Source organism: Odocoileus virginianus, chromosome 16 (genome assembly GCF_023699985.2).
Source record: "Odocoileus virginianus isolate 20LAN1187 ecotype Illinois chromosome 16, Ovbor_1.2, whole genome shotgun sequence".
Classification (NCBI taxonomy): Eukaryota; Metazoa; Chordata; class Mammalia; order Artiodactyla; family Cervidae; genus Odocoileus; species Odocoileus virginianus.
In genome coordinates this window covers 5,995,983-6,011,311 of record NC_069689.1, presented here as the reverse complement: position 1 = coordinate 6,011,311, position 15,329 = coordinate 5,995,983, and the positions used below count along the sequence as shown (strand labels likewise).

The 15,329-nt window shown below is 46.6% G+C and overlaps 1 protein-coding gene and 1 long non-coding RNA gene across 4 annotated transcripts in view; one reads left to right on the top strand and one right to left on the bottom strand.

Annotated features, from left to right (window-relative positions):
• The window catches only part of LOC110124728 (uncharacterized), a 41,650-nt gene extending 36,280 nt beyond the window's left edge, over positions 1 to 5,370 (top strand). The window contains exon 3 of one of the 2 annotated variants that reach the window (XR_002309865.2): positions 4,817 to 5,370. This is a non-coding gene — a long non-coding RNA (uncharacterized lncRNA). Of the gene's footprint in view, positions 1 to 139 lie in introns of both variants that reach the window. The other variant, XR_002309867.2, reaches the window with a different exon arrangement.
• The window catches only part of TJP1 (tight junction protein 1), a 341,213-nt gene that overhangs the window by 1,511 nt on the left and 324,373 nt on the right, over positions 1 to 15,329 (bottom strand). For both annotated transcript variants that reach the window (XM_070477665.1, XM_070477664.1), the window contains 9 exons: positions 14,334 to 14,684; positions 13,769 to 14,008; positions 12,318 to 13,175; positions 12,091 to 12,188; positions 10,545 to 10,772; positions 8,156 to 8,331; positions 5,033 to 5,504; positions 3,590 to 3,807; positions 2,570 to 2,713 (listed from right to left, as the gene is read on the bottom strand). In XM_070477665.1, the coding sequence (XP_070333766.1) occupies positions 2,570 to 2,713; positions 3,590 to 3,807; positions 5,033 to 5,504; positions 8,156 to 8,331; positions 10,545 to 10,772; positions 12,091 to 12,188; positions 12,318 to 13,175; positions 13,769 to 14,008; positions 14,334 to 14,684 (2,785 nt within the window). The remainder of the gene's footprint in view (positions 1 to 2,569; positions 2,714 to 3,589; positions 3,808 to 5,032; positions 5,505 to 8,155; positions 8,332 to 10,544; positions 10,773 to 12,090; positions 12,189 to 12,317; positions 13,176 to 13,768; positions 14,009 to 14,333; positions 14,685 to 15,329) is intronic.

Genomic DNA, 15,329 nt, shown 5'->3' with positions numbered 1-15,329 from the left:
AAAAAAAGTCCATGTCATTTCTGGTTCTTAAATTGCTTGCAATCATGGGGCAAATAAAACATTTAGACACAATTTCCCTCTATTCCTTTAGCATACTGCACTTGCACCAAAGCTCTTAGTGCTTTTTATTTCATTGCAGACCCAGTGGAATTGAATGACCCAAAAGCTGTTGCAGATTTTAGTTAAGTACATGCCTTTTAAAAAATAAATACAAGTCAGGGTGATTATATGCCTGGGACAGTTCCAGTTTGTCCAAGTCCAAACACTCATTAAAAGTACTCTTCTTTCACTTTCAAAAGTCTGGACTAATTGTATGATCACTCCATTTGAGCTGAGTATAAGAACACATTTCTCACACTTGACACACCAAATGAAATCCTCAATTTGGTTCTTAAAGACTCTCTTCCCTGGGAATTCTGGAGTGGTCCAAGTGGTTGAGACTCTGCTCCTACTGCAAGAAGTATGGATTCCATCCCTGGTCAGAGAACTAGATCCCACAGGGAACCCCCCCATTCCCCTCCACACACCCCACCAAAAGACCCTCTTTCCCTCTACCCAAAATAAAAAAAGTGAGATTGGGCCAGAGATTCTCAGCCTTCTCTGGCTGTACAGAAAAACCATCATGAAGCTTCCAAGTCAGTGAGCTGTGTGAGACTGAAGCCGCCTGGGCCCTTAATCAGGTGACTTGACATTCACAGTTGCAGCTAAGCAGCCCTGGCAGTGGACTCGGCATGAAGGCTTGGGATGGTCTGTTGTCTCCTGTGTCCATGGTAGTGCTGGTGTTAATCACTCAAGTTGTGTCCGACTCTTTGTGACCCCATGGACTGTAGCCTACTGTCTATGGGATTCTCTAGGCAAGAATACTGGAGTGGGTTGCCATTCCCTTCTCCAGGGGATCTTCCTGATGCAGGGATCGAACCTGTGTCTCTTACGTTGCAGGCAGATTCTTTAGTCTAAACGACCAGGGAAGCCTACAGTAAGTCACTGTCAAAGTTGCTGCCTGCACAGCAACAGTTATTCACCAGGGGCAGTTGTACCCCCAGGGGATGGTGTCCAGAGGCGATTTTGGGGTCCCAGCTGGCATCTAGAAGCCAGGGAGACTCTCAAACACCCCACAGAACCTTCAGACTGTAGCTAGGCTGTCCATTACCTCAGCAATGTCATGGATCACATGAGTTCAGAGGAGTTCAATTCAAAGATACATGTAGGTTTATGTAATACTGCAGACAACAAATTGTTCAGGCACTGAGATAAGGTTTTCCTCAGAGTTGTTGTAACTATCTTTAGGTTCAAAATTCTTTTCAGTATGCTCGTTTTTCTTGGATTAAGTCAGTAGCTATCAAAATCTACCCTTGACTTTTTAAAAAAGAAATTTATAGCAGAAAAGCATTCCGAAGTCATACAGAATTACGCGGAAGCACATTTCTCTTCCAGGTGTAAGTATTCAAATTTAACACAGGAAAAAGTTGTTTCAATCTAAAAAAATAACGTGTTTTATGGCACAAGGTGAACTATTTGAAGCATACTAATTTTCACTTACAGTTAGGCCTCTAAACATTTTTTAGATTCAAGGACAGTCACAGCCCATACTGAGACCTGGATACTGACTTGCAGGATAAACATTTTAAATGTAACTTACTAATGTCAATTCACTATCTCAAACTAGGCTAATACAATGTTCTTGGTGGAGGCCCTGAAGAAACAGCTTTAATATTTACTACGTAAAAATTAACTTTTCCCAGAAAATGGGGAACTTGTGAATATATGTAGTATTTTATGTTAGATAGTATTAAAATATGCTCTTTACACCATAAAACTTTTACTCATACTGTACCAAATTAAAAGTGCATAATGGATCATCTGATTTATCAAAAATTCAGAAGGACTTTTAAATTGTAAAGTGATCTATACCAAAACTATAGAAAAGTATACCAAAACTATAGAAAGTTCTAACTGACTTAGTCACCCAAGGAAGTGAGAAATGTGAAAATGCAATGGAAGCCTTGAAATTCATGATCTTGACAGCAAAAAGCCATTTTAAGATAGTGTATTACAGAAGTATTTAGGGTTTTACATGGAAAAACCATGGCCAAGTATGATCACAGTGGAAGGTCTTTTATCTTTCAAGTTTCTCTAGTGTATGTGTATACAAACACACACTCTACAAAGTAATATATATACACTTTGTACATTGAGAAATTAAAGAATAGTAACCAAAACCAAGTTATTACCTAAGTCCTTTCTGTAAGAAAGTGAAAATCCCTATGTATGCAGGACAGTATCAATTCTCCCACCACATCTTAGAAATTTTGACAGATAATTTTGTTGACCATCATGATACTGTCCACTTTTGGCCAAACCATCCATGTTAACAGGCAGAGGCTTCCCCACCTTGCCCTTCTCATTTATGACAGATGTGCCACAAGGAAACTCCACAACACCGGTGATGCCTACAAGGCCAGAGGAATGGAGGGCGATTGGCTCATGATCAGTGTGGGTAGCGCCATCAGCCCAGGCTCAATCAACGACAGCACCCAAAGCCCCAAAGGACAGAGAGAAGACAGCGTACCCGACGAGGAGTCGGATGATTTTAGAGCAAAAGACCAACCGTCAGGAGTCATGGACGCACAGTGTGGTAGGCGCAGCTCCACGGGCTTCAGGAACTTGAGGCCATGAGGCCCACACATCACTAGGGGGCTCAGCAGGGTCTCACCTGGGGGAGGGGAGAGCAGGGAGAAGAGGTTAGACAGCTACCTCCTTCTGGACAGTCTTCTCACCCTTCTCCTAACCACAGGCCTTAAAGCCAAAAGGGGGTTAGTTCTCTGAGTTGTGCTGACCAAGAGAAACATAACATTCCAGATGTAATTTAACGTTTCCCAGTAGCCACGTTACAAAGTAAAAAGAAACAGGTGATGTCAATTTTAGTAGTTTATATAACCTAATATATCCAAAACATTGTTTTAAAAAGTGAGCAATTTACTACATCTCTGGAACATCTAGCCCATCTCAGTTAAAGCAGCCATGTGTCAGGTGCTGAAAAGCAGCACGCTGCTGGTGGCCGCAGGGTCCTGATGGTATGAGACACACGTAAATGTTTTACAGAGGTCACTTGTGCCTTACGTTTTTAATGTTGTGTTTGCTACAGAGTTAAGTGAGTGAAAATGATCTATTTAAGGAAACAAGCAAACAATGCTAAAATACTCTAGAAGAGTTGTAACATGGTTCATTCTTGTGTCATCCTGACTGACCCAGGAAGACTGTGAAAAAACTAAGGCAGAAGCTGCGGCAGCCACTGGGGATGCAGCCTCCCTGTGCGGGGTCTGGGGGTGACGAGGGCTGATCCAACAGCTTTACCTGCACCAGCAGGCAGCTGCTCTGAGCGAGGCCTCTGGAGTGGGTGTTACCTGTTACCTAATCCACCTCTAGAGCTGCCAAGGGTAAGGGACTCACAGATGAATCTGGGGAAGGGCAGCCAGGACTGGCTGGCAGGCCCCTCCTCAGCAGAAGGAACCTGACGGCAGCCAGATATCCTGTCTCACAGCCTGATATGCCTGCAAGAGCATGCAGGCTGCTTGAGGTGCGCACCCACCCTTCTCTTTGTCCAAAGGCGGCAGGATGCTGTTGTCGCGGCAGACCTTGAAGTAGATCTCCTGTTCCACCCCCTCGGGAATGGCTCCCTGGGGGATGATGATGCTGACACCAGTCTCAATGGAGCTCAGCACCCCACCATTGCTGTTAAACACGCCACGGGCAGTAGCCACCACTGTATGACCGTCTTCATCTTCCTCCTCCTCCACGGCTGAGGGACTGAGTTCAGAAACAGCCAATGAAGTACATTGCTAGTGACACAGAGAAGCTCCCATGGCTGTGCTAATCAAGCCTATTTCTCCACATCATTAAGTTACTTTAGTAAGTGAAGTTTCAATGACAGATCCTACCACTGGGGTAACTAAGCATACACGTCCCAGACAAGTTTTGCAACCAGAACACACACAGCCTGATACACTGCTCACCCAACATCTTACATCCGTGAAGCTGGTGTTTTAAAATTGATGGCACATCATGCTTTGATAGCTTGTTTTTTCCTTCTTAGTGATATGTAAGGCAACAGTGGCATCTTAGACATGACAGAATATACTCTCACTGGCCCTTCTCTCTCTCTACTGTGGACTTCTGGTGTGCACACATTTCCCTTCCCACCCAGAGCACAGACAACCAGTTCCATGAAGACATGAAGACCCTGGTGCAGGCAGACACATGGAGAGGGGCCAGCCCGTTTGTGTGGTCACACAAGGCAGAGAGGATGCGGTACCAATTCTCCTTCAAAAGTGGGGGCTTTGGGAATCTCCCAGAGTTAAGTTCTGAGCCAGGACTAAAGGTGAGCAGCAAGATAGGTGGATAAAATGAAGCCAAGTGTGAGGGCCTGCAGCCTCACTCCTAAGCGGCCAGAGGCAGGGGTGGGTCTGCTCTTTCAGGACCCTGACTGTCCCTCTGCTCCAGGGGCAGCTTGCAGGCGTCCCTGACTGTCCCTCTGCATCAGCGGCTGAGGGAGGCTGTCACAGTGAAGACAAGGGAGGGGTTCAGGGAGCCGGCCCCAGGCAAGCGGGCTTCTTCTCATCTGCTCACCATCTGACCACAACTGTTAATTTAACAAAGCGTCTTTTTACCGTTGCTGCAAATGAACAGTGGGTAAGGAAACAAAACTCTTTCTCAGACACTCTCCAAATGTGCCTCCCCAGCTGGAGGTCAGAGGTCAGATAGGGGCCATGTCATGCTAAATGAGCTGCAGTGTCCCTCAACCTGGTTTTTTACACAGCAGGGACAGTGAGTGAGGATGGCCGAGTCACATGAGCAGTGGCTTCTGGACGGCACTGACATCATCTCTGCGGAATCCCTGCTATGGCAGTGGTTCTAGCGTTTGGCATAGCGCCACTCATCATCAAGTCTGAGCTGAGATCATCAGGCAAGTACCCCAACTACACCTGACTCACATGAGGCCGATCACCAGGCGGGGCAAAGACAAGACTCTTACCTCACGGGCACTGCTCTCGGCCCTGTGCTAACACTGTTTACTTGGTATTTCAGCTTGTTGTCTGTGTGGACAGAGAAGGTCTCCACACCACTGTCAAACTCAGGAGGCTGCGCAGACTTCAGAAGGGTTTTTGGAGAAGCGGGAGCTTTGGAGGATAAGTCAGGTTTGTGTGTGGTTTCATTCGGCAGGAGATTGTGGTTGAATTTAGGACTTTCAAACTTGCGTTCAAATGGCCGTGCAGAGCTTGTGTATGGTTTTGGTGTGAATCGATTGTATGCTGGCGTGACCGTTTTCTGTGTCTGTTCGACCCCATTAGCTGGAGCTTTCTCTGGGAAATTCTTTTGGGGGTAAAAAGCAGACTGGACAGCATCCTCTCGGGGGGCTGGTCTGTAAGCTGCTGGCTTATTCTGAGATGGAGGTGGGTCCGGTTTGGACACTAATGAGTTCTGAAAATCCAACGACATAGCACTACCTAAAAAAACATGCAGAGAAGTATTTCAAAAATTTCTGAAAATAATTTAATTTGTAAAAATACTGACTATATAAAGTCAACTATACTTCAATAAGTAAAAAGTATATTCAGTGGCGTGAATAAAAACAGAAATCCATCTCTTACTGACTATAATGGTTGGTGAGATGGAAAAGATGTTACAACAGGCCAAGCATAAATCCACCTGGATGAACAATTTGCTCATCAAAGTATCAACAAGTAATGTTCTGTGGAGACTATGGTATCTGTGATTCTAAACTTGGTCTCTAGGAATAAATCTTGAAACATTTTTCATCCAACAGAAAATAGAAACCAAAATGCCTTTCCTTCCTGAAACAAGCTTCAACATCACCACCTGATTGTCTCTCCCACTGTAACTGGTCCTGGCGTGGAGTCAGTGCCTGGGGCTGGTTGCCAGTCTGAGGACCACATGACCCTGGTGGCCGTGTGTGATCCTGAGGGAGCAGGAGAAAGCATGGTGTGATAGCTGGGACAGCGCTGATGCACCTGGAGTTGGGGCTGTGCCTCCGGAGACTGGCATCGGAGGAACCCCACTCCAGTGTCCATAACAAATCAGAAGCAGAATGACAAATGTGTCCATGTTAAATCAGCACTACAAAACTCACCATAATTAAAGTCAAAAAAGAAAAGTCAGATTGGGAGAAGCTACTTATAACATGCATAATTGATAAAAATTAGGAGGAAAAAACCTGTATGTCCATAAGCAAGAATCAACCAATAGGAAAACAGACAAAAAACTGAACAGGCAAAAATACAAGTGAAAACCAGACTAAACCAGTAATCACAGCAACATCACTATTAATTAGGAAAATTAAAAACCAAAACAATACGATTTCACATCCTCTGAATTTGTGAAATATTAAAAGTGTGGTGGTACCAAGTCCTGGCAAAGATGTGCACTAACAAGAGTTTCCATGTACAGAGCTTCTTCAATTCCCCTGGGAGTGTTACAGCAGCAAGGTGAGTATCCCATGTGATTTACTGAATAATGTCCTGAGAGTAAAAAACAAACTGGCTGTCTGGGTGCAGGACAGCTGTAAGGGTGTCAGTTGTTCACCCCTGTGATGGGGCGTCTGACTGGGGCTCTGCTCATTGCCACTGCTCAGCATCACAAGGGATTGTACTACTCACTAACCTGGGAAAAGACTGAAATTTAAAGTACAGTTTCTACTGAGTGTGTTTTGCTTTTGCACTGCAGTAAAATGAAAGCGTCATTAAGTCAGGAACCTTCTGTACAGCTGGTGGCAGTGTAAAAGAACACCAACTGCATTCTATGAAATAATTAGTATCAGTGTTTTGACACACTCTCCCAGGAATGAGAGTAAGAGGAAACCTCTCCCAGCTCTCAAGAGACTAGTACAACTTTGATACCAAAACCAGACAAGGACAAGAAAATTATAAACCCCAATTTCTTGTGAGCATAGTAATATGATTTATCACAGAACAGAATAAAGGAAATAAATCATAGGATCCTCTACAGGAGGATCCTGCATTTGGCCTTCTGTAGCCTCAGATGTGCAGCCCAAGTGGGGGGTGGGCGCTGTATTGCACCAGTCCCACCAAGGGACTTGTGCATCCATGGATTTCATTGTGTACACGCAAAGTTGGGGTGTCCTGTGGATACCGAGGGCAACTGCACATAAAGTCAGTTGATAGAATGTTTTCAGCAAACTAGAAGGGACATTCTAAACTAATGAAGGGCACCCAGAGAAGTCACACACTGCCCATCTGCTCTCCCAAAGTGGGAGCTGGAGCAAAAGAGGTGTGCTACTATCGCTTCTATTCACACTGCACTGCACGTCCCAGACATTGCAGAGAGGCAAAAAAAAAAAACCAGCAAAAAACGAAACAAAACAAAAAGGCATAAGGTTTGGAGAGTAAAAAGTTAAACTTTGTCTGTAGACATGACAGTGTGTAAAGAAAATCCTAGCATACAGTAACATCAAATCACAGCCCTGAGAGTGAACTTCTATGACTACAGAGCAGCACCATCTGCAGCAGTGGGATGTGAGCAGGAGACGTGAGCTGTGTGTGTCCTGTGAAGGCACCAGAGGGGGTGGGGGTGGGGCTACAGGCCTCCCAGGGTGTCTGGGCTGTGGGCTGGAAAGACGATGGTATGATGGCTCAGAAGAGGTGCACTTGCTGAGACGCAGGAGAAAGCTGAAGGAAGCAGGAAGGGGGGGGTGGGGTGCCTTGGGCGAGGGTTGGCATGGGTGAAGGAGACAGTTTACTGATCACAGGTGTGGAGGACAAGACACAGGCAGACACGCAGGGACACCCCCAAGATGGCCCTGCTGAGACACCTCGTGTGAGGAGGGATGTCACCATGATTTTTATAAACCACCCACCCTTCATTTAGTTTTGGACATACCGGTAAGCTCCACGGACAGAAATTGAGCTGTGTTAGGCAGAATAAAATCTATCTAGCTAAAAGGCAACAGTCATGAAAAAGATGTACTTTTAACAAAATCCTTAATTTTCACGGTCCTAAGCCCATAGGTTTCAAGTATGTCTGTCTTACATGTACCCACTTTTACTTAGAAAGTATGAGGCTAACTGTAGCCTTGTAAGTCTGACTGTAACCGCCGTCTGCCCACTCCTGAGCCATCTACCTTCACCGTGCGGCCCCTTGGTGTGCGCCTGGAGGCCGAGAGCTGTGTTGGGGCTGGGGTGAGCACCCTGGCTGTACTGAGTGGGCAACGGCGGAGGGGGGGGCGTCGCCTGCAGCGGGTCATAGCGCTTCTCCCCGAACGACCTGTCCACAGCTTCAGCCTCAGCAGCCTTCCCCCTGTGAAAAAGTGAGGACACATCAACACCTTGAAGATGGATGCACATTACCAAAGAACTTCCCATTCTTCCAGGCATCCCTAAGTTGTTTGCTTTCAATTGAGAATTTCATAATTTATCCCCCACGAGTATGGGTACTCAACCAAACTACACAAACTAAGTTAAGCCGTCATCAGCACCAGAGATGTGAAGACACTACAGATACAGTAAGAATATTAGTAAGACATCCAGAAGATGGCGCCAAAAGGCAGATGAAATTTCAGGTACATTCGTAATATTGAAGATAGTTGTTCACAAAAAATTTTAATGGTTGGCAAGTTTAACAAAGTCTTGGCAGTATTTTGAAGAAACATTTATTGGCTTAAATCCTCCTTAGATTCCCATCTGCTTTTGCATCTAAGGCATTAGCTGGGCACCAGAGGATGAGGCAGGGGCTAGCAGGCGTTTTTGCTAATGGCTGGGCAGGAAATGTTTCGGTTTCTTGGGCCACACAGTTTCTGTCCCAGCTCTTCAAACTCTGCCCCAAAGCAGCCAAAAACAGCATTTAAGGGACAGGACTCTGCTGTGTTCAGGAACATGGACACTGTGGACTTTAAATCTGCCCTTGATTTACCAGATCCATTCTCTGTTTAGCAATTCCTAGAGGAGCAAACATTGCTTGATTTTAAGACTCATTTAAACCAAACTGTGCCATGTATGCTGCTTTTTTTCCAGATTGCCAACTGTTCATATGGGAACACGTAAAATTCACAAAGAAGAATCTTTACAACAGGACCCAGAATTGCAGTGCTGCCACCTGAGCACTGCAGAGTCCCGCTGCACCTGCTTTGCGCACACACACACAATAGCACAGAACTTGGAATGTTCCGTTTCTGGTTGCAGTCCAGTCACATGGTCAGCTCAAAAAACTACACCCTTAGGATGACGGGAAGTCTGCCACGTGTGCATTGCAACGGGCCCGCGCATAGCCCACACTAGTGTCTTACATGGATGCTCCTGGACCAGCAGTCAGAGCTAGTCTAAGAGGCAAGAAATTTAGGTGATGGCAAAGTCAGCACAAGAGCAAAGTCAAAGAAAACTGTCAATCTAAATTTGCCACAAACAGAACTATGTTTCTGCCTCATGTTATGTTAATGTCTCAACTTGGCTACACTGAATCAGTCCTAGTAGTTAATAGTCCTAGTTACTGAACCAAACACCACTACTGCAGGTGTCCCAAAAGACTATCTAGATGGAAGCTTTTTAAAAGGACATTAACAACCTCTCTGAGCTCAGACATGGCTCCAAATTTCCCTTTCCTGCTGACTTAGGACTTGCTTACCACCACTGTGTAAACGACTTCCTTGTAACACATCCACGTCTGTCTTCATTATTGTGAGTCTGTTCTGCTCAGGTATGGGCCCACCTGTGCCTGCGTGGGATTATACACTCCATTCTCAGAACAAGTTCACCACCAGTCAGGACTCAATCAGAGGCAGAACCAGACCACACACAACATAGGAACCCCACAGAGGCACAAGTGAGCTTGTAGTTTGTAACCCAGCAAAATCCACAAAAAAGAAAAGCAACCAGAGGCCCAGTAGACAAGCAAACAGAAGGATGCAGCATGGAACAGGAAGATGATGGGCAGGACCTCAGAGCTCAGTCCCCATGCTGCTCCCTTCACAGCACCCCACGTTGACAACTGGACCAGCAGTCACTAAGTCCCCTCAAGCTGAAACAATGATAGAAGGCAAGTTTGTTCTTGCCTTGGGAAAAAACCAAACAACTCTTCAGTATTTTCCCTCAAACAACGTCACTCCCTAGCATAGCCTGCTTTTATATTTTAAGAACAAAAACCAAAAAGAATGATGAGAAGCAGCACTGAGTGTGCCATATGGGAAGGAGGGACTTCAAGGTCAGTCTCTTAAATGCTCACCCTCTTACCTTTGTCAAAGCAGTCAGACCCTTAGAACTCTTTTGACATTTAACATCTTTTCTAATATAAGAACCTCTCACAGATGACGCCAGGGTCTAAGAACAAAGCTACATACCCCAGGCTGGATAGCATACATGCTAAACTGCTTAGCACCCACAGAAATCAAGTAAGTATGACACAGCTAACATTTCCCTTCAGAACACACTGAACTTTGTGTGACTGGCTCCACTTGATGCAAGTGATCCTTTGTTTCATCTTAACTTTGAAAATTTAACGTCTGAAATGAAGTGACTCACTTGGAAGAGTAACCAGCAAACTGTGGCTGAGATTGGGGGTGAGCTGGCCTGGTGGGCTCCGAGAGGTGGCTAGTGGGGACATGGGCGGGAGGCTTGGCCTCAAAGCTTCTCCGATCGAAGTAGGAGAGCTGCTTCCGGTAGTACTCCTCATCCTCCTCAGGGTCATAGTGATTTGCCCGAACGATGTCTTCAGGTGGCTTCATGTGAGGCCTCTGTGGTTCAGGGATCCTGACAATGAATGATAAATGAAACAACTTTTGAGATGTTAACCTGACAAGGAGAACAGAATAGGCACCTCTGACCTTCCATTGACACCCTGACTACTCGTGACCTAGCTGAGCGGGGCAGCCATCAAGGCCAAAACTTGGACCCCACATCCACACATATCACACACTCACACACGTTAGGAGAAGGGCAGCCTTCTCCTAACATAACCCATCTACTGAGCTTGACAACCACCTGGTTAGAAGCAGCTTATCAGAGAAAAGACAGAAGGGAAAGCAGACAGTGGGGAGCTCCAGCACGTGCACCATTGTCAGAACGACTGAGAATTTAAGACCTTGATGCCAGGATCAATAGACGATCCTCAGGTAAGGAAGGAGCTAGACAATGATGGGGGAAGCACGCGGCAAAGGAAGTCAACTATTAGCAAAGTGAGGTATTGTTACTTAGGCCCTGCTGGGTAATTCAGGAACTCAGCATCAAAAACAGATAAACCAGGTTTCACACCAAGAAGGAGGGCTAAGCTTTCAGTTATTACACATTTACTCCGTGTAGAAGAGCTTATCTGCTAATGATCCCAGCTAAAGGAGACACCGTAGTAGTTTACATTTGCATGACAAGCACTAGGCATCAGGAAAACCAGAAGAAAATGTACAAATTAGACAGTAGTTCCCTCTTTATTACAAGCACAAAAGTGAATCAAACATTCAGCCAGAGAACTGCTGAAATGCAGCCCATCACTCAGCAACAGCAGGGGCAGCCACAGTGGGGAGCATGCACAGCAGGGCCCCCGAAGCCTCATTCCACCCAGTCATCCTGGTGCTGACCGTGCTCCTGGCCATGGCAGGCACGTGCCACAGGCTACATGCTCACTAAGAGATTATGTTTGGGCTTCCCGAGGTGCAGTGGTTACGACTCAGAGTTCCACTGCAGCAGGCATGGACTCTGTTCCTCCTCAGGGAACTAAGATCCCACATGCCACACAGTACAGCCAAAAATTAAAGAAAAAAAAAAAGAAATTTAGTTCACAGCTATCTGTTTTCTTGTCGCTAAAAACAGCCTGTGTGCCAACAGCACTGTTAAACTAAAAACATATTTCAGAAGTTAGGGCTCTAAAATTGTATATTAGCATATGTTAGAAATTTGCTAGAAAATTGTTTTCAGATTTGTTTATGGAAAGGATAACAAAGATGTGCTGCAGAAGATAAAATGAAGTTATTTGTCTTTCTAAGACCACTGTTTTAGTGGGGACACGGCAGATTTCAAGTGAAGACCAGCAAATCCCCTACCTCCCCGCCCCTCCCCAGCTGGGGCTTGTTCCCACCTATGTGCTGCTCTGTCGTGTTCACTGAGCTGACTCGGAGCGGGGGCTTTCGGACCTGGGACAGGAGCACCTGCCGGTTTTGACATGACTTCTGGGGGCTGCAGAGAAAGAAGACACACATCCTTAGGCAGAGATCGAGAGAAAACAGGTGTCACTTAGGCGTGTTGCACATTCATCACTGAATGTGTTCTGCACACAAGGCACGGAAACAGTGATCACATCTTTACCTTGAAACTAGTGGAATGGCTCTCATCCTTCCTGTTCTCCATGGAAGCAGACCTCTTGTTCTCAAACATCTTCACTCTGGTGAGCACAGATTGTGGCTTCATGGCTGGGTCTTCCTCCTCCTCAGCTGGAGCTGGGGGTGGAGGCAGGGGTTTGGTGCCTGTGGGCGGGAGTTCGGGCTTGTGCTGGGACGAGGGGCCAAGTGGCGGAGTGAGCACGGTGCTGTGAAGTGGCTCGTAGTGGCCTGGGCCTGCCCTGGAGGGGAAGCCCTGGGCAGGCACTGGCTCGTAACTCCGAGGGTACTGGTCCAAGTACGGCTTGGGCTCAGGGGGCGCCTTGGGGCCAGCAGTGGAGTAGGGCTGCGTGTCAGGCCGGTACCTTCCGTGCACGTCGTACCCAGGGGCGGGGGCAGGCGGCTCTTCGTGCCGCAAGGTAGAGGTCCTGGGCAGTGGGTCGTAGTGCGCTCGGCCTTCATAGGACAGGGGCACTGGCTCCTCAAAACGGGGGAAATACCCTCGTTCTGTGGGCTCTGTGGGAGGCTGACCATCAAGAGGCCGGGGCTGGTAGGGCTGCTTGTCGTCGTAGTAGGGCCACTGCTCCTCGTAGGCGAGGAGGCGGTCGTCATAGCGCAGACGGTGGTCATAGTTCCGAGCAAACTGCTCCGGGTAGCTAGAGGCATCATATCTGTATGCAGGCTGCTCCAACTCCCTGCCAGCCTGTCGATCTGTGTACGGAGGCTGCGGCTCGTAGCTCAGGCCTTGCTCCTTGTCTGGCCTCTGCCCAGGGTGAGCCGCAGCCGGCTGCTTCAAGACGTGGTTCTGTCTCATCGTCTCCTCGGGGTAGGGGTCCTTCCTGTACACCTGTGTAAACAGCTACGCATTAAGGACACAGGCTGGCTTCAAATCCTAGTCTAGTGAGAGACAGAAACGACATGTTCTACCCTTTATTACCAGGACAGAAAGAGATTAGTGGAGAAAGCAAGTTTAAGTGAAAGCTCAAAATTTATAACGCAAGTAGGGGCTTTTATGTTTCAGCATGTATCGACACTAAATGAAGTTTAGTAGAAAATTAATGCATTCAGCTGTTGATTCCACTTGATTGGGACACTAAAAATAAATCATAAAGAAAACTTATGGACATAATAGTTTAGAAAACATAAAGCAGTTTACAATGGATCTGAAATGATATATTAAGAAATTTTGTAAGATTCTAAAAGCCAAACATTAAAAAACCTATAAAAGTATTAGGTACCAATCCCAATTAAAAGGCCTATTTAAAGAATCAGGCACCACTGGAAGCCATGCAGACTGCAGAACCAGATGACTCGTAGTGATTTGAGAACATGGTGTTGAGCCCACAGTAAAAGCAGAGGACACTCGAGGGAAAGCAGACGTGCTCATGTGGCAGGCTGACGGGGAGCAGCGGGTGAGGGCAGCCCCCGTGGCACAGGTACCTTTGCTGGGCCCACATGCGACGACAGGGACGGCTCTGGACCTCTGAGCTGCACGTGAGTGGCCTCAGTGCCTGAAGCTCGTAAAGAGTCGGCGTGTGGTGAGTCAGAGGAGGGGGGAGCTGGGCTCGGCTCCTCCAGTCTGACATTAGTTAAGTCTACGTGAGGATTAACAGCAGAGGCTGATGCTGCCGGGTTTGTTTCAGGCGAAAGGTAAGGGCCTGGAGATGAGGCTTCTGCTTTCTGTGAAGTGTTTAAAATATTTTAAATATAATGCTTCTGTTCACTGCTAACTCCCCATTTCCATTTATAGTGGTTGATAGACATACATCGTAAGTGTGCTGAGTAAAAAAACTGTGACCTCATGTCCTGAATTTTTAAATTTCAGTATACTGCTGTGTGAGATTCTAAACACACAAAGTTTAGAATTAAGTCCCTGGTATTCTCAAGTGAAATTAGAGATTAAATCTTAACCTGGAGAAAGGACACCACATTCTTTAAGTCAGTCACCACATCCTAGACTTTGATAAAGTACCTCCACCTGCAGAACATTGATGCTGCTGCTTACCTGTTGAGAGGCTGTTTTAAATCCAGGGGAGTCTATTCTATGGCCTGGCTGTGGCTGCGCTTGTGGTGAGTAGGGAGGATATGCCTGGTGGTCAGGATGCATTCCAGAGGAGTCCTCTCTGACAGGCTCAGAGGACCGGGTAATGGCAGACTCCGGGGGAGTCCCCACCTCATCATTTAGGGTCTCATCTAGTTCTTGATCAGTGTAGGCCCCGCCTTCTGTATCTGTGTCTTCATAGTCAGAAGTGTGTCTACTGTCCGTGCTATACATTGAGTATTCACTACCTGGGGCTGACAGGTAGGACAGACGATCATCATGCAAATCAAGGTCATCACTTGTAGCACCATCCGCCTGGGTCAAATAAAAGTAAATTAAAAATTTTATTCAGTAGTTTTGTAAGAGATGGCCTTTATTTCACAAGGGGACTGAAAAAGATACTTGTCCTCGGAGAAATCACAGCTATGTCTAGAGGCTTCTGCTGAAAAGGTCAAGAAGACTTCACAAGCACACATGCGGACACACAGAGCACCCTCGGATATCTGAAGGGCCTGGATGAGTGAGGTTGGCTGGCTGGCCGTGACAACACTGGACCCTGATGTCCAGCCCCAGAAGACAGCAAAGGAGCCCTGGCCCTCCTCTGGTTCGTGGAACCTAGTCAATTGCTAGCCTGTCAGCCCAGAGCAGGGTGAAGAGGGGGATGTGGCCAGGCCAAGCTCACAGAAACAAAGACACACCGACTAACAGAACATCGCGCATGAGACTAACTAGGAGATAAACGCCACAGTTCAAGCTGAGTAAAAGACCTTATGTATATATGAAGAAACACTACTTTTTAAAAGTTGGTATTTGGCCCTAGAGCTTTTATAAAACACAATGGAAAAGCATCAGCTAAGTGCGGGCAGCCTCACTAGGAACTGCTGTTAAAACATAACTCTGCACAGATGCAGTCAGTGTCTAGTGGAGGGGGGGGCGGGCAGCGGGAGACGCAGGAACAAT